This window comes from Kockovaella imperatae (assembly GCF_002102565.1).
Source record: "Kockovaella imperatae strain NRRL Y-17943 chromosome Unknown BD324scaffold_1, whole genome shotgun sequence".
NCBI classification, from domain to species: Eukaryota; Fungi; Basidiomycota; class Tremellomycetes; order Tremellales; family Cuniculitremaceae; genus Kockovaella; species Kockovaella imperatae.
In genome coordinates this window covers 1861700-1878456 of record NW_019028941.1, presented here as the reverse complement: position 1 = coordinate 1878456, position 16757 = coordinate 1861700, and the positions used below count along the sequence as shown (strand labels likewise).

Sequence of the window (16757 nt, the reverse complement as noted above, 5' to 3'; positions counted from 1 at the left end):
CGGACTCAGGAGGTTCTTGCCAATGCAAGTTGCACGCCAGGTTCAGTTTGGACAAAGATGAACAGAAGGCAACTGGCATATTCATGACGTCCATGATCCCGATTTTGGTCCGAAAATTGAAAACGCGACGCTTATTAGCTCATGGATGTTGTTGTTGTTGCACTCCAAGCGTCTTCGTCGAGAGCAACTCCGGTCATGGTGTTCGCCAGTCTTCTCTCCTTCACAGGAGAGATGGCAACCTTCTCACAAGTCCTTTTGGCGCTACCAATGGCTCTGGATCTGCTCGGTGTGTCTATGAATGGGCCTAGTTCTGATAACTCCTAGGTCCACCTTCATTCCTCCTCCTCTCTCTCCTCTTCACGCTTCACCATATTGTTTATTCTACACTGCGGCTACTTCTGAAGAATACCGCATTTGCTCCTCTCATCAGTATCCTATCGTTCCTCTCGCCATTCATATCGGGCTCTTTAGTCCTGCTTACCTTGTTCTTCTACCTCAACCCACCCTCACAAACACATTCTTCCTCCCTTTTCCCAACATTGACTCATGTGTTGGTCGATGTCCTGCCTTATCTCTACGCCTCTATACTTCGATGGGTATCTCCGTTATTTACATTGCTGGAAGGCGTCTGCACTCTGCTTGTGATACAGGTCGTCGGCAGGGTAGGCAAAGGCTGGGCGGATGAGGAGGAAAAGGAGGAAGGCATCGAGTGGAGGAGTCTTGCCGGATTGATCCTTGCCGCATTAGTCTACAGCGCTGGACTGGCAGGAATCATCATGGTACGTCAGGAAGGTCAGGGTTGGCGCTAATGCCCAGTCCTTCCCGACATCATCCACATTCCCCGCGTTCCTGCTTGGCGCCGCTCTGACTTCGGTGCTCTTCTTATCCCTCATCGGCTTCACGCTACGCCGGACGAACGTACTCGAGACAAGTCTAGTCTTTGTCTATGTTGCGGTGAGGTTGAATTTGCCTGATAGTTGCTGATGGTTCAGTACTGCTCTTGGCTCTCGGGCATCGAGGCGGCTATGGAGTGAGACTTCGTGCGTGGCTGTTGCTGACGGAATGCAGACCTCGACAGTATGGCTCCGGTTGGCTTTCTCCGTCACCTTCCTGGACCTCAAAGTCTCTTCCAACGAGCACACCCGATGTCAAATCTTTAGCGACGAAAGCTCTGGTCGGCATAGCAGACTCGTTTGTCTCGGTCGCTCGCACTTTGCCGCCACATTTGCTGTTGTCTCTTATCTACAGAGTGACCGTCATGCACTTGGCGGCTCGCATAGTACCGGTCATCAGAAAGAGCTCCATGGGATGGGATGATGGTATAGACAGTGCTGCTCCGGGATTCTGGGACGGCAGAAGTTTGGGAGAAGAGCCAGCCGTGAGTCCGGTCAATGTCTTGATGGCCAAACGACTGTTGATATGTGACATCAAGAATATGCGAATCGCCACGGTCGTATTGGCTTATCGCAGGACCATCCTGATAGCTGTCTACACGCATCTGTTATGTGAGCATCCAATTTAGCCCTGATCCTGACCGTGCTTCAGTACTCGACGCGGGATCCCAGACGTGGTGGCGATGGATCAATATTGCACTCTTCCTCGCTGTATGGAGCCTGGAGCTGCTGTTAGACGCAGACGACGATGCAGACAGCGTCACTAGATGGAAAGTGGAGTGATACATGTGCATGACCATTTGAAGGGATAAGTGTCATGGGCCGACCCACCGCACTGAGCCGCAGGCAGACATCAGGGCATAAAACTAATACTGCGTCTTGGCCCTGTTGCAGCGATAACAGGGATGAATCCGCTACGATGGGGAAGTGTACCTGTAAGACTGACTCAACGTCATAGATGACTTGACATTGAGGGACCACTATGAAGCTAAAGGAACGATCACACAGCGGTCTTTGACTTGGACCGCTACGATCTTCAATGCCGGAGAAAGCTGCAAAAATAAACCCAAACCTGCCCCTTACATGCCATAAATCAAAGGGTCCCCCACATCAGAATTACTGCCATTCGTTCTACATCTATCCTTCGTGCACAACTCCAGCGTGCCTTCATCAGACAGACTTCTTTGCACCGAATGAGTCCTCTTTCTTCTCTGATGCAGGCCCTGCCTGTGCTTCATCATGTCACATCGATTGACCTCAGATCCTTTGGTCTCCCGCCCCAAAGGGCCGCTTTTGTTACGCTTGGCTCTCTGTCCCTCCTGTGCTGCCTCCTTGCTCTGATGGCATCCTGATGGAAGGGGTGGCGAAGGACCTAATCAAATCACTGTGCAGAGTTGCTTCCTTGCTTGTGTTTTATGATATGATATCACTGACGTATGACCACAAGGTCCAACCGATTATATAAGAAAGACTGTTTGGTCGGCTGACCTTGTCTCAGTCCTCGACGCGAGCAGTCTTCTTCTTTCTCGAGCCTTGGGCCCTTTCTTTGATTTTCAGATCTCGCTCGACGTAGAAAGAGGCCCGTAATCCAATTGAGATCGATTCGTCTCATCATGGGGACCAGAGTCAACTCGAACACGATCGTCCATTCAGGCTTTAACGATATCGCCAGCCTCGTCCGCGGATCTAGGCCACCCATGCCTGACAAGGCTCAATGGCCGCAGAAGACTCGAGGCGGAGATGACAAGTTGAAAGGCACACCATATGAGGCTTTCAAGACGCCTCGCAAGCCGGTCAGGGCAGAGGTTGAGCGTTCCAATGGTCGAATTCAGAAGACATCGGGACCTGGAAGACGCAATGAGCGATCACAGCTAGAGCTAAGGAGGAGAAAGGTCAACAAGCGCATGATTGGGCCTCCAAAGGACTTCAGGTAAAAGTCATCATACCTTGTCTTGCTAAGTCTTGACAGGCATGTCTTTCATGCGTCCACGTATGAAGAAGCTACTGAATTACTGCTTCGATGGTCCGTTGAGGGTATGGGAGATAAGCTGGGAGGTGAGTCCATCGTATGAGACGGTCATTGACTACGTCTAGATCCTTCATGGGCTAGCCCAATCAAGCAGATTATCAAGATACGGGCCAGGGAACAGCAAGCTAGGGCTATAGCCGCTGTTGTAGAGGCAACAGTTCGGGGTCGATTAAAGCCCGCCGATGGCGACCTGTGAGCGACAACACAGTGCTTGTCGTGAATGATATGTGCTGACAGGCTTTCAGCCAGCCGCCAGGTACGCTGCGCGTGGTGAATGGTCTGCCTTCGTCCATTTATTCCTCAACAAATGACACCATGTCACCACCTCTCGATGCGCCAAGTCCAAGTGAAAGGGCGATTGGCACTGCCCGATCCTCTATCCCCTCGGTTCTCGCCCGAGGCTCGACACCAAATCTCATCGCAAACTTTCCTACTGGCTATTTCGACCGAGGCACGACTACCACCAATGGATCGAAGACACCAAGCAATCTCCTGACCAACCCATTCAATTCACCTCAAATACTGGAAGAGCCTATTCAGTCAGCAAGCGGAAGCGCGATAGTTTTAGGCAATCGCAAGCTCCGGCCTACAGCGCCTTTGGCTATCAAGAAAAAAGTCGTGCCGCCTATTGAGGAGGATCCAAGGAGCCTGTCACCCGCTCAGGCCCCGCTGCAGCGGGATCTCAGCACAAGTCGAGCCGTTGAAAAGCTGCTACAGGCTGTGAGTCCGCCAGGCGAGACCTTGCAAGCGGAGAATTTGCCTTTCAGAGTTGTGAAGCCGTCACTGGAGACTCTAGAGAGGTCGATGTCTGTGGCCCTGTTCTTTGAGCAGTATTATCACGGTTTGCTCCGCCCTCCGAAACCTCAAAGTCAGCCGGCGGATCCTGGCAATTATGTGGTCTCTCGAGCGAAGCGTCTCACTCAACTGGAGGCGACCTTTGTCCTGCCAGAGAACAGATTCATGAGCGAGGATGAGAAGGAAGCGAGACGGGACGCACTACAGCAGGAGGAGAATTGGCTGTTGAGAGAGCGTCGGCGAAAGGTGGATGTCCGGGCATTTGAACTTGGCAGAGTGATCGGACATGGAGCTTTTGGCGTGGTCAGGATAGCTCGAGAAAGGGATTCGGGACGACTCGTTGCCATGAAACAGGTAAGCCCCGCCGTCGTCACCCAAAGCTGAGGGTTCTAGCTCAGGAAAGCAGAGTAAGCAAATCTGCGCCGAATACACTGACGTCTAGCATGCTACGTAAGTCCCAAGAGGGGCATGTGAAAGCGGAGAAGGATCTCTTGGTGGCTGCTGCATCGAAGGTAATGCCAGCGGGAGACGCCAACGCTCCATCCTGGATAGTGAGATTGCATTACGCCTTTCAAGATACCGACAATCTCTACCTCGTGCTCGATTTCATGGGCGGTGGAGACCTGCTGAATCTGCTGGTGGAACTCGACAAATTCTCCGAGGATATGACTCGATTCTATGTGACCGAGATGATTCTCGCTTTGGAAGAAACGCACTCACTGGGGTACATCCACCGAGACATCAAACCGGACAACTTCCTCTTCACACCCGAAGGTCATATTCGGATTTCAGACTTTGGCCTTGCAACTGACCTGCACTGGGCGCATGATACGAATTACTATGAGCAACAGCGGCGAGCTCTGCTGAAGAAACACGGAATAGATCTGGAATTCGCGGGAGGTGCCAAGACGAAAAGGATGAAGAAGGCTGATGTGGAGCGCATCATGGGCAAAGAATGGCTCGAAGAGGGCAATGGGGTGTTGACATGGAGGGACAAGAATAGGAGAAAGCTGGCATATTCCGTCTGCGGGTGAGTCATTGGTCGCGTCACCCCATGCTGATGCAAATCAGAACCAACTCTTACATGGGTACGTTGACTTGATCTGAGCTATGCTGAGTTCTCCAGCACCCGAGGTGATCCGAGGACAAGGCTACGGCTTTAGCTGTGACTGGTGGAGTCTTGGCGTCATCAGTAAGTCGTCAGTGTGATCGCGCGAAAGCTGATCGGCTAGTGTACGAGGCACTCTATGGCTATCCGCCCTTCGTCAGCAGCTCGGTGAGTCGCCCGGGAGTCATGCATCTGATTTGGTCAGCGTCATATAACTCGTCAAAAGATGTGAGTATCATACTCATAGCTGGATCCCCGCTCACCCTTGATAGTCTCAACTGGAAGAAGAACCTCAAATTTCCTCCCACTGCTCGGGTCTCACCACAATGCACGGACTTCTTGGCTCGACTGCTGTGCGAGCCTGAAGATCGTATAGGGTCGCAGAAACCGGCTAACCCTTCTGTCCTGTCCTCTTACAGCCTGCGAATCGAGACATTAAAGGGGACAAGGATCCTTGGACTGGGATCCGATGGAGCGGCGCAACTCAAAGCCCATCCATGGTTTAAATCCGTCAATTGGGACACGATACATTCCCAGGAGCCTCCGTACGCGCCAGACTTGTATGCCGACGACGATACGAGGCACTTTGACGAGAACATTCCCGCGGAGCCTTTGGCACCGGCTCATGGCGGTGCGGACAACATCAAGGATCCCTTTCTGCGAGACAAGCTGCATGGAGCGCAGCTGTTGGAGATCCGGAAAGACCTCGCTTTCAAAGGATGGACATTCAAGTCCCCGCATTTGATACCGAGGTATGGTCACGCTGGAAATGCCTCGAGTGGGGGACGGAGTGACGAGACGGTGATTGGTCACGAGCGAGCGTTGGAAACTCCCAGAGCCTCGAGAATGGTTGACATGGGAACCGTACGATCTCGAGCTCTGTCCATGTAGGCGGGGGAATTGGACTAATAAATCATTCAATATTTGTCACATCTTTGACGCCTAATGCCGTGTTTGTATCGTACATGTGATGCGTCTGTCTACATACGTAGAATATCCCTAGCTGTCTTTCCTACTTTCTGCCCTTGCTGGGCGTTGTGAGCTGGCGACAACATCTTCTTGGTCTCTGGAGACTTGATCAGACCTCCGTCTAGGACGAACTCTTCTCCATCCAGAGTCGACCGTCGGGCTCTTCCGCTATCGCTCAAAAGCGGTGTCATGAGAGGTGTCATGCCGACACTGGTGGGACGCAGGGTATCCGGGGAGGAAAAGGCAAGGAGAACATTTGCCGCTTCCTCTGCTCCCATGCCTTTGGCATTGAGACTCTTCTCTCCCGGGGTATCGAGATTGAGCGCGCCACCAAATAATGACATGCCTTGAAGAGGGGCCATGAATGGACTGGGATCAGGACCTGTGCTCGTATGGAGAGATGAACTACTGGATGTCGAAGCGGTATAGTGGAGAAAAGGAGAGGTCGGCGATGGGGTCGGAAAGGGGAGATAAAGTGTTGGATTGGTAGCTTGTGGGCCGGGTGGAGGACGTGTTGGCTGGACGGGAGCAGGAGCAGCAACTGGGCTCACGGCGGTAGTGTTGGTGGATGCTAGGAGAGTAGACAGAGAAGGAGCTCTCGGAGGAGACATCTGAGAACTTGGGGATCCCTTAGAGCGTTCACTCGTATCGGCTTCGACCAAGGAGCTATCTTTCGAGGTGGGGGTGTTTACAAACGCTGAGATTTGACCCGACTTGTGCGACAGCTTGGGGCGCCGAGGCTGCTCGTCCACGATCATTGATTCGGGGTTGGAGGCACTGGAAACGGTACTCGTCTTATGAGATTTAGGACGAGAGGCGGATCCAAGTCTAGATTCGAGCTCCTCTAGTCTAGCTGTCAGATCTCGCATGTGTTCGACAGTCCGTTCTAGCACCTGCCACATACGGTCAACGATTGTCATCGGTAGCTGCCCCGGAACTCACCTCTAGCTTGAATTCTCCACCTTTCCCTCCCGTATCACCCAAGCCAGGTACCATCTGTCTCAACTCCCCCAAAGCAGCGTTGATCTTTTCTCTTCTCCTCCTCTCGATCATACTGTGGTTGGCCTTCCGCAGCGCTTCCCTGGACAGTTGTCGACCACCGCCATTATTACTGCTCGTACTCTTGCTAGTGGCTTTAGGTTTCGACTGTCGCTTTGAAGACGATTGTTTGGGAGCGTAATCCTCATCTTCTTCTCTATATTCCCCGTCTGCAGAGTCCGCGGAGGGAGATGATTCAGACAAAGCATTACTGGCCGTCACGTTTGCAAGCTTGCGTTTCCGGGGTGCCGTGGACGAAGGAGGAGCCATGATTCCAGCTGGAGCTGATTTAGGTTGCGACAAAGGGGCTGATTGGATCCGGAGAGCGGCTAGCGGTTCAATGAGCGGTGGGATACAAGAAGATGGAGAAGCAGCAATGGTCGTCATTGAAGTGAAAGAGCAGGAAGGAGCGGGGGGAGATCCACAATTCCATACCCCCGGTGCATTGGGTCTTTCTTACGCCTCCTCGTGCGTTCTGCGCTGATGATCCTACAAAGACACGCTCGTGTGAGCGGCTAAGCAAAAAGTCGTGACGAGAGCAAATACGTTTTGTATCGTAGGAATTTACGCCGAAGAAACGTGCGTGAAACGGATCTATGCCTTTTCCTCATATGTCTCGTCGCTGGCTCCGGCCAACGACCATGCTTCCTGATTTGGAGCGCCAGCAGCGGATTGGCACAAAAAGATGGTTTGAAGACCTTGTCCTGCCGAACCCAGAGGCAGCGAAAGTCTATGACAAAGGAGGTGGTCTGCAGTCGCACCCCGCTTAAATCAAGGTCACGGAACATGAAACGCCGGTCCGAGATCTCGGCCCCAGCAGGGTCGTGACCGAAGATGGTTTCCACCAGACTCTCTCAGTCAAGTTGCAGTACATATGAGTTTGCTCGGATCATCAGCTCTGGGCCATGCTTGTCTCCACTCTCACAAGATCAGCTCTTGCCATCCTGCATGAGTGAATGGACTCTTCTGGCCGATGCTCAACGCACGTTTCATATCGGGTCGCATGCTTAGTGGCACTGCCACCAAGAGCTGGACCTCTGAGAATTGCATGGTACATAAGCAACGGGGAATGCTGCTAACGAGTGGGGCATGGGCGAGGCTGACGCTGCATTGTCCCTCACTGTCCCGCAGATGAAGGGACGAGCTTACAGCGCGGAACGTAGCGGCCCCGAATTAAAAGGCTATGTATACTGACAAGCTGTTGCATTATATGATGTCCGGAACTCCCTGATTATACTAACTGCCGTGGCACTCGACCCGGCGTGCTCGTCTACCAAGCCTTGGTCATCATGAGATAGTCGCCTTGTGATCCATCTGCACCTCGAATGAATTCGAAACTGGCAGCAGTCTCGTTGATGACAGTCAACTTGCTGAGTCCAAAGTCGACAAAGTTGAGGACATTGGTAAGAGGCAGGACTGGCTCATCGGCACTGAGAATTGAGTGAGATTCGACGTTTCCAGCTTGTCCGTTGGTCAAGTGGACAATTGATGAACCATCTCCGACGTGATAAGTGTCATTACCGAGGACTTGGTCCCAGTTGATGGATCCATTTCTGCCCATAGGCCACATTCGCTCGTACCAGTGCACGTGTCCAGCGATGAAAGCGTCGACACAGTTATCAAGGAACAATTGCTCGAAAGCATTTCGCATGTGCAATTGGTAAGAGGAGACCTCGGAACTGTACATGGGTCGGTGATTCATGACGAAGACCCAAGGTGTCTTGGTTCGGTCAACGCTTTCGAGGTCCTGCTTGAGCCATTGGTATTGCTCGTAAGCCGTGTTATTCCTCCAGTCCATGTTGTCAATGTTTCCAAATGGACCACTGTCGGTAGGGTAAGTCTGCTCCTTGGTGATCTCATCGATGGTCTCGTTAGGCTTCAAGTCGGCGATGAAAGGGTATTCAGGCGACTGGTAGTAGTCGGTCTCTCCGTCGAACGAGATGAAATGGGCGAGACCATAATCGAACGAGTACCAAAAGTTGCTGACTCCACCAGTCTCGTTACCGGGCATTCGGAATCGATACTGGTAAGCGGTAAAGTTTCGCTGGGATTCTGGGCAACTCCAGTAGCTCAGAGTCGAGCTGTTCAATGTTCCATTGACAATGTCATTGTCGAGGTAGGCGGAAAGCTCATTCTTCTGTCCGTCAAACTCGGCGCAGGAAGCTTCGTGGTTTCCAGGGGTAAGCATGTAGGGAACTTGAGTGGTGATGTTGTTCATCCACTGCTGCCAGAGATCCCCTATAGAGCCGACGTGTCAGATCTCTGACTATCGGAAGGCGCGAAGACCTCGACTCACAATTGGACTCGTAAATGACGTTCATGTCTCCTCCTTGGGGTCCACCCTGGTTGGCGACCTCGCCAGCGGGGAGGGGAGCATCCAAGTATTGAGCAGGGACGGGGGCAGGTCCAGGCAGCTCAGTAGACGAACCGTTGTAGCATACTGGCCTGTCGTTGTGTCAACAATTGATGACTTTCAACGGGTCAAACGCACCAGTCGTCCTCGCAAGGGAGGATACCAGAATACCAGTCATCAGCGTACGAGCTGTCACCTCCATGCCAGACAAAGGCAGCTCCATCCTGGATCAAGTTGAGGAGCTGAGTGTGCGTTCCAAGGGCATTGGTGTATCCCATATCGTTGATCACAGCGACGGAGAAGGATTGAGCACAACCGGCCTTGAGACCAGTCTTGAAGCTCATGACTTGAGACGGGGTAGTACCATTGCCTCCAGGGATCTGGTAATAGTATGTTGTGTCGTCCTTCAAGTCTGGCAGAGAGACTTCGTGGAAGAATTGACTGCACTGAGTGACTGCCACTTGACTACAGGCGGGAGTTCGATCGTATCTGTGTTAATAAAAGGGGCGTCAGCAGGACTCGAGCTTTATTAGCTGACTCATCCACTCACGTCGTAGTGTATCCCGTGGTATTCTTACACAAGTTGGTGGCATCTTCACCCCAACTGACCATTGGCATGCCATCAATCCCGAAAGGCGTCTGGAAATGGATGTGCATTCCTCCAGGAATGTACGCCAAGGAAATGACATTGATGTTGTTGGTCACATTCTCGCTGCTTGGCTGAACGGCAGGCGCTTCGACTAAACGAGGGAAACCTTGGCCGTTTCCATTGATGGTCTGATCAACCCAATCTCCGATAGGGACGGCAGGACCAACATATGGGAATTTGGTGTTGACCGTAGGGGCGGCCGAGACCAACACACTGAGCAAGGCGAAGAGAGAAACAAGTCGCAGACTCATCGTATCAGGACTGACAAGGCTGAGTGAAAATGTGGGACAGTGCACGAGACGTCTGACAATCCACCACCCAGCTACGTTTTATACGATAATCGTCTGTTGCACGAAATTTTCTTCGAGCCTAGCCTATCGGTACCGGATCATCTTGATTCCCCCTCGTTACCCTGATTTCCCCCTCCTCACGGAGCTCTCATCCTGAAGGGGAATGTCAATTCAATTTAAATTTAGCAGCAGCCCCGGTTGGTAGAGCCTAGACGCCGAGAGGGAGTGCCCGTATCGATAGCGCACGTTTAGAGTCAGCGCGGCATCCAGTTGGGCGAATGAAGAGAGACGGCCTCTGGATGGTTGGAACCGTGTGAGAACCTGCTGCGGGCGCTCACCCATGCACCGCTGAGAAGAGCTGGCAGATATTCTTTGAAATCTTTAACGCACGTTTGCTTAGACCTGGTCTAATTAATAAAAAAGTCATGTTCGTCGACGCCACTCGTAAATCCCGGCTCCGTTGGTCAAAGCCGATCGATCATGAATTTTCTCCACCTCCCCCCTTATCAAGGATTTCCAAAAATAGGAAGAAGTCAAGAAAATCACATGCCCGTGTCCGGAAACTTCGGATGTTCACTCTGTGTGGCGGATGATGATCTACTTGAATGACTTGGACACTTCTGCTGCGCGGATCATCTCCCATGACTCGTCGGATAGAGATAAAGGCTCTTTGTCCAGATGGAAAGCTTCGACAGCAGTTCCATCAGAAACAAAGGCGACTTGTCTCTGGGTCTTGGTCACTATGATCATCCACTCGAGTAGGCACCGAACTTTTGAGATGGCAGGTCAATGGAAATCTTCGAGGTCCTTTAGGAGACCTTGACCCAAGTGGAGATATATCGGACGCGACACGGAAAAGTCGCCATCTACGTGCCGTGCAATGAGGAGATTTGGGATCTGAGCCCAGTAGACATTGGCGAAAATCGCATCGAGGTTGTTGATACCTCGTATGTTCCCCTTTCCATGATCTTCTCGAGTCTTGATCGACACGAGATGATCGTGAGGTGGATGAGGGATAGTCTCTGCTGTAACTTTTAGACCTGTAGATGTGATTCGATGAAGCGGCGTGTCGTACTCTGATTCAGTCATCCGAGAGATCGCATCTAGAGAACCGATCATCGATCTGATTGTCCTGTTGGTCCGTCTAGGGATGTTTGACCCATTAGTGCCTGCCGTCGCATTAACCGAGACATCCGATAGCATCGAAATGTCAGATCTCGCATCGTCCACATCGTCGTCGTCGTCATCATCGTCATCATCATCATCCTCCTCCTCCTCCTCCTCCTCTTCCTCCTCCTCGTCAGTCCCTCGGGTGACCGACAGGCTCGCCGTGTCATACTCCGTCGAGGCCGATTGGTCTAGACCCGGCCACGGGAGAGCCGCATCGACATCACATTTGACGATCATCTGTATCCCTCCAAAGTCGTACGAGATCAATCGATGACATCCTGATGTCCTGTCAGACCCGATTGGGAGCTTTACGGTGGTCGCTTCGTGATATGCCAGATGATGAGTCGCAGGTAATTGTGGTTTACTCTGAGACGGTGGCTGCCAACGATCGAAAAGGACAAGAGAAGTACCTGGGACGACCCATGCTTCGATACGCCAGATGTGATTGGCCTTGAACCTAGGTGACTTCCAGCTCGATTCGCCAGAGATGTCTAAATCACAAGAACAGGCCGATAGTAGCTTGTTGAGGTTGTTTCGAGCCGTAATGATCTGCACACCTTTCAAGACCTCTGGGCGGAGGAGAGACAGAAAGGCAGGGTCGTGTGGAGACACCCCAGGCGGTGTAGATGCACCGTTATCTACGACGTCAGAGTTGCCGACATGCATGGTATGGCTCACAATCTGGCCACTCCAAATTACCCTTGAGAAGAGAATCGCTTGGAACCTGATTGACAGCATATTCTTCGCCTTTCCAAACGTCCGGTAGTCCTGATATTTCAGCTCAATGTATGCACGTTATCCTCACCTGGAATGGCGATGATATGATCGGAGTTGTCCCCAGATTCATAAGCGATCCACTTGTACCCTCCGGCTAGTCCGACATTCTCAATCTTGGTTTCAAGGTCTTTGAAGAGACCTGAAATGAGTCGCTCGTCGACTTTAGCCGATAGCCCATCATACATTGTGCTGGAGGAACGTGGGTCTCCATCAGAGACTCGACGTTGACCAGGAGGATTGCCAGGCGGACGAATGGTGAATCGGTGAGATAGGGTAGAGGTTGGCAGGCTCCATCTAGGGGTTACAATAGGTTTCGGCGGCAGAGATGGATGAGCTGGAGGCAGTTGATATAGCCGACGATGAGAGTCCGTGGCGACCTCAAGCATCTCAAGGAGCGGCCTTCTTTTCAAAGCTATCGCCCTGAAGGTATCACAGTTCTCAAATTTCTGCTGATCTTCAGACTTCTGTCCAGTATCTGATGTTCCTCTGGGACCCCTGCCAAACATGTCGAATTTCAGCGTTCGGAATTCGAAACGTCGCGTTCGCAAGATTACCTGCGTGTCGCTCCAAGATCTCGATAGGATGGGAGAGAGCGTCAAGAAGAAAAGGATTTGAGTGAGCGGGGGCCGATCGGTATCGGAGTGTGTCCAGTTCAGCTCAAAGATGCAACACGCGATCCGTGCGGGTCACTGGCCAAGCCTGTACAATTGTGTCCAAAAGTCGGGGAGGAATCGATCCTAGCCGCTGACGCTGTGTCTGTGTGTTCCTCTCATGCCAGACACCCCTGCCGAAGGCATTCATCCTCATCTCACTGCCATCCAATCCCCTTTCACCCGTTCTGTAAACTTGAAGAACTTGGCCACCCCCACAGCAGCTTCCACATTCCCTTCTGGATCCGCCACCTCTTCAGGGAACGCAATCCCGCAGCCGAACAATCCCCTGACGAGTCCACGTTCGGTCTTGTCCTGGTCGAATCCTGTGAGACGGAAGCCAGACGTCTTCATGTCAAACTCCAACTTGTCGTTTATCCTTTCCGAGCCGATAAACAATTGAGGGATAGGATTCGGCTCGTATCCTATAGCATAGACGATGTGCGTGCATCGAGGTAGGTATCCCTTGTAGACTTGATCTTCATCAGGTATCAGGTCGACTTGTTCGATGATGCTTTTGGGGTCTGCATCTGAATCCATGGTCTCCTTTGCCCAATCTGCTGTGGCACCTTTTAATCCAGAATTATCGTTGATGATCCCATCCTCTCGATAGATCGCATACTTGATAGGTCGACGACGGAAATTGAAGATCCTGACGTCGAGCTTGCCACTTTCTGCCAGCTCGTATAGGTTCCGACAGACTAGAATCCCGGAATGGGAGTTGCCTATGATGGCCACCGTGACCTGTCGATCTTTCCAGTCCTCGAAAACGGAAGGCAAGTCGGATTGTCGCAGGCAATGATCTAGATCCAGGACGACGAGCGAGCTATTGTATCTCGTGTGTAGAGATACAGACGAAGGGTGAGATCCGGTACATAGGAACAGCCTCTCCGTTCTGTGACGTTCCCCAGAGCTCAGACGGACTTTCCAAACCTGTTCCTGGATAGATCGTCAGCATATGGCAAATTGGGCAATGGATGAAACTGACAGTCTCGTCTAAATGGGCCTCATCTACCTCGCCCACAGCTGCCTCCACCTCTGAGCGCTTCTTCAAACCGTCAATCAACAGCTTCAATACGTCCCCTGCCATTGCCAATCGACACGTGTCTTCTCGATCCATCTGCTCGAGTTCCGTGACGGCGTTAGGCTTCGGTGCATTCTCGATGATCCTCCGACACGTCGTCGAGGATTCCAAAGCGTCGAGATAGATACCAATCTTGGTATTTCTGTGGGATCAACGAGTCAGCTCATCTTCGAAGGGGACCATCAACAGGACACAAACGACTCGCGATGAAATTTCCCGATAGAACTCATTCAATCGACCGCCTTGGAACGATTTGTCAATCCACAATATTGACTGGACCTCTGCATCTAGAAGACTCGAAACGGCAGCGAGACCTCCAGGTCCTGCACCGACCACTATAGCATCGTAATTCGCCCGGTGGGATCCCATGTTTGATGGTCTTTGTCGACTGATACAGGTCTCCAAAAGCAAGACGGGTTCTTTCGAGCCCCCTTTGCATCATCATCGCGATCGAGCGGATAACGTAATACAGTTTTCGCGGGTCGAAATTTCCCAGTCCTGTGGATCTATCTCTCTTTATCATTGATCATTCTCATACCAGCGTTCCTGCAATGACCTCGTGGTATCATCTGTAGTCTGCATCTCATGCAGCATGCAGTCTGACTGTCATGCAGTCTGACTGCAGTCTGACCAGTCAGACTGCATATGCAGAACCCAAGTAGATCCCAGAAGGAAAGGCGTAGGAGCCTGGGTGAGTGGACGTTCGGAGGAGAGCTTCCCCATTTGCTTCCTCTTTTCCCAAAGATGATTCACACATCCTACATTATCAACTAGAAGGCTGTTGCTGAGCGTTGCCTTGACCGATAAACATCTCCATACCTGAGACCATACTTTTCCAATATCTTTCGGCTTCATAAGCCATTTGACTTTCTCTATGAAATCTTTTGGGCTGACAAGATACTCAGGACAACCGTAACCTGAACCTGCTTCGCTAGTCTCGGATCTCTCATTCTCGCGCTTTCACTGTAGCATGCATCTTTTTTGCCATGCATATAGATACAAATGCCATCTCGTACACTCCAATCATGTCATATACTTATTGCCTTCCGAGTTGGACCTACTCCTACGGGAACTGGCTCCGTCATTCTGCTGCCCGTTTGCCTCGACCTTGCCTAGAGAGCTCGGACCAGGACTGGGTGATCTGCCTCGTCTAACTCCCGGAACGGTGCCTGATGAAGCTGCTGAAGTTGCCCCATTGACTCCGGGAGGAGGTGTGTTTCGTCTCGAAGCAGGCGGAGTAGGGGTCATGATTCGATTGATGGGTGTCTCATTGAGAGCCTTTCTCCTGAACCACAATTTTCGATTCCGTCTCGCTTCTTCCCTTGCTTTCTCCTCTCGTCTCCTTTCGAACGCAGCTCTATACCTTTCATACCCTTCCCTGAACCCCTTATCGACTCTGGAGGAGAAGATGAGTTCTCCACGAGGATTGCTGGAAGGTGGGATCTGCGCCATGACAGTAGCGTTGTGGGATGGTCTCCTGGATGCTATGGTGGATCCATTGAATGGCTTGGAAGGCAGGTGAGAGGGAGGTTTGATGACGGGAGCTGGACGAAGAAATTCAGGTAAAAAGGCTGGAAGGGGAGGTCTCTGCCGTCTCATATTGAGATGCATGTTGAGTTGTCGGAGGCCGCGGTTGGAGTGATTGATATAGCTTTTTGAGCGCGGATCAACGCGGGAGACCATCTAAGATGATTCGGAATGGAGCGGGCCGGACGTACCTATGCGCATAGCGTATCTTTTCCTCGTACATGCCACTGGCGAAGAAGAGAGCGAGGGTGATGAACACGACAGCGACGGTGGCTTGTAACGCGCGCAGACTGAGCATCGTCTATGGGGGTAACTTGTCAGCAGGTCCCCTTTTTTCTGACAAGTAAGACGAGAGGCAGGCGCGAGCGCTCACAGCTGGAGGCAGGAAGATTAGCCAATGGGCCAAATACAACAACGCAGTGACAAATGTCCAGAGGAATGCTGAGGGTTATCGATCGTGAGCACCACAAGTCATGACGCGAGTCACACTCACCCGCATACCTCCTCCGACGTCTCCTCAACATCTCCGCATTCATCTTCAGCCTCTCCTCGAACAAGAGCAGGTCTCTATACGTTGATGTATCGGAAGGTGGAAAATACGGTGTATTGGGGGAAGGTTTAGGTTGACCATTGGACAAGAGAGGAGCGTCCGCCAGGGGTGAGATCGCCGGACCCCTTCTGGAACCTATCATGGTAAATGTGGACCGGGGATGGTCTCATCCATACACTCCGTTGACCGCGCTACTGCAGCATGCCCCACCCAGTGTCACTCGCAGGTTGGCTCATGTTGTCCACGCTGAAAATGGGACAGCTTTCCAATAGGCCGCCGGTTGCCCCATGGCGGTGATCGCCGTCAGAAGCTGCGAGGGGGATGCAAGATCACGTGACTTCGGGGCTCTCGTACCCGAATAGCGGGATTTGTCCCGAAGTGAGTGCTGATCCTCCTCGATAAAATTACCTAATGATCTTTGTGGGCCAGGGGCCAGCCACACATACCATATCCCATACACTTTTCTGCCGAATAAGGTAATTTTTCCACTTGCGACGAAATCTCCGCTCTCGTGGCTGTGGCGCGGCCGCTTCCCGTTTCCCTGTGACAGCACAAGAAAAAAAGAAGAAAAAAAAAAAACGGAACCAGCCCCCATATCAGCTTCACAACCGCTATCCACTAGAGACGCTAATCTCGCACAACTGCAACTTGGATCTCTCCATCCATCCGTCTCTCTCCTATCCACTAACCTTGCCGCCTGGAGCAGCCTAGACCCCCTCCGGCTCATATCATCCAAACATATCTGTCCATACGCTACGAGACACACACCGAACCTCGAAGAAGCGGAGATCTGCAGCGACATCAGCAGCAGGCAGCAGTAGCCGTCATTGAGGCAAGAGGTCCTGCTGAACAGCGTACTCGTTTGAATTTGGGCC

The 16757-nt window shown here is 52.0% G+C and overlaps 7 protein-coding genes across 7 annotated transcripts; 2 read left to right on the top strand and 5 right to left on the bottom strand.

The window, feature by feature from the left end:
• Positions 1 to 75: 75 nt before the first annotated feature.
• BD324DRAFT_613787 (ICE2-domain-containing protein) lies at positions 76 to 1940 on the top strand. The gene is made up of 7 exons (XM_022014535.1): positions 76 to 286; positions 325 to 779; positions 817 to 954; positions 993 to 1030; positions 1069 to 1378; positions 1433 to 1505; positions 1546 to 1940. The coding sequence occupies exons 1-7, from the start codon at positions 142 to 144 to the stop codon at positions 1674 to 1676; spliced, it is 1290 nt and encodes a 429-aa protein (XP_021874919.1). The 5' UTR covers positions 76 to 141; the 3' UTR covers positions 1677 to 1940.
• A 566-nt stretch (positions 1941 to 2506) lies between these two features.
• BD324DRAFT_648119 (kinase-like domain-containing protein) lies at positions 2507 to 5716 on the top strand (the record flags this gene model as incomplete). The annotated part of the gene is made up of 11 exons (XM_022017784.1): positions 2507 to 2823; positions 2863 to 2948; positions 2988 to 3114; positions 3168 to 4071; positions 4116 to 4124; positions 4173 to 4747; positions 4789 to 4805; positions 4844 to 4909; positions 4950 to 4993; positions 5031 to 5053; positions 5098 to 5716. 11 exons carry the CDS (start codon positions 2507 to 2509, stop codon positions 5714 to 5716), a joined length of 2787 nt encoding a protein of 928 aa, XP_021874918.1.
• Positions 5717 to 5805: 89 nt separating this feature from the next.
• BD324DRAFT_606846 (hypothetical protein) lies at positions 5806 to 7102 on the bottom strand (the record flags this gene model as incomplete). Its single annotated transcript, XM_022014032.1, has 3 exons — positions 5806 to 6312; positions 6346 to 6687; positions 6737 to 7102. The coding sequence occupies 3 exons, from the start codon at positions 7100 to 7102 to the stop codon at positions 5806 to 5808; spliced, it is 1215 nt and encodes a 404-aa protein (XP_021874917.1).
• A 1000-nt stretch (positions 7103 to 8102) lies between these two features.
• On the bottom strand, positions 8103 to 10085 carry BD324DRAFT_574866 (putative acid phosphatase; the record flags this gene model as incomplete). The annotated part of the gene is made up of 4 exons (XM_022013092.1): positions 8103 to 9070; positions 9129 to 9277; positions 9324 to 9674; positions 9736 to 10085. The coding sequence occupies 4 exons, from the start codon at positions 10083 to 10085 to the stop codon at positions 8103 to 8105; spliced, it is 1818 nt and encodes a 605-aa protein (XP_021874916.1).
• An 825-nt stretch (positions 10086 to 10910) lies between these two features.
• Positions 10911 to 12577, bottom strand: BD324DRAFT_648116 (hypothetical protein; the record flags this gene model as incomplete). Its single annotated transcript, XM_022017783.1, has 3 exons — positions 10911 to 11932; positions 11973 to 12062; positions 12100 to 12577. The coding sequence occupies 3 exons, from the start codon at positions 12575 to 12577 to the stop codon at positions 10911 to 10913; spliced, it is 1590 nt and encodes a 529-aa protein (XP_021874915.1).
• Positions 12578 to 12695: 118 nt separating this feature from the next.
• Positions 12696 to 14295, bottom strand: BD324DRAFT_51831 (pyridine nucleotide-disulfide oxidoreductase-domain-containing protein). Its single transcript, XM_022012979.1, has 3 exons — positions 14011 to 14295; positions 13710 to 13947; positions 12696 to 13660 (listed from the first exon to the last, which is right to left on the bottom strand). The coding sequence occupies exons 1-3, from the start codon at positions 14172 to 14174 to the stop codon at positions 12875 to 12877; spliced, it is 1188 nt and encodes a 395-aa protein (XP_021874914.1). The 5' UTR covers positions 14175 to 14295; the 3' UTR covers positions 12696 to 12874.
• A 488-nt stretch (positions 14296 to 14783) lies between these two features.
• On the bottom strand, positions 14784 to 16139 carry BD324DRAFT_613773 (Spo7-like protein-domain-containing protein). Its single transcript, XM_022014534.1, has 4 exons — positions 15826 to 16139; positions 15706 to 15773; positions 15524 to 15633; positions 14784 to 15456 (listed from the first exon to the last, which is right to left on the bottom strand). The coding sequence occupies exons 1-4, from the start codon at positions 16022 to 16024 to the stop codon at positions 14829 to 14831; spliced, it is 1005 nt and encodes a 334-aa protein (XP_021874913.1). The 5' UTR covers positions 16025 to 16139; the 3' UTR covers positions 14784 to 14828.
• Positions 16140 to 16757: the final 618 nt, after the last annotated feature.

Excerpts from the sequence above, each read along its gene's own strand:
- BD324DRAFT_613787 (XM_022014535.1), top strand. The coding sequence starts at position 142 with ATGGATGTTGTTGTTGTTGCACTCCAAGCGTCTTCGTCGAGAGCAACT. Across the intron at positions 1,031-1,068 it reads GGCATCGAGGCGGCTATGGA|ACCTCGACAGTATGGCTCCG; the intron begins GTGAGACTTCGT and ends GACGGAATGCAG. Across the intron at positions 1,379-1,432 it reads GTTTGGGAGAAGAGCCAGCC|AATATGCGAATCGCCACGGT; the intron begins GTGAGTCCGGTC and ends TGTGACATCAAG.
- BD324DRAFT_51831 (XM_022012979.1), bottom strand. The coding sequence starts at position 14,174 with ATGGGATCCCACCGGGCGAATTACGATGCTATAGTGGTCGGTGCAGGA. Across the intron at positions 13,948-14,010 it reads TTCTATCGGGAAATTTCATC|AAATACCAAGATTGGTATCT; the intron begins GCGAGTCGTTTG and ends TTGATCCCACAG. Across the intron at positions 13,661-13,709 it reads AGGCCCATTTAGACGAGACT|GAACAGGTTTGGAAAGTCCG; the intron begins GTCAGTTTCATC and ends CGATCTATCCAG.
- BD324DRAFT_613773 (XM_022014534.1), bottom strand. The coding sequence starts at position 16,024 with ATGATAGGTTCCAGAAGGGGTCCGGCGATCTCACCCCTGGCGGACGCT. Across the intron at positions 15,774-15,825 it reads ACGTCGGAGGAGGTATGCGG|CATTCCTCTGGACATTTGTC; the intron begins GTGAGTGTGACT and ends GATAACCCTCAG. Across the intron at positions 15,457-15,523 it reads AAGATACGCTATGCGCATAG|CTATATCAATCACTCCAACC; the intron begins GTACGTCCGGCC and ends GCGCTCAAAAAG.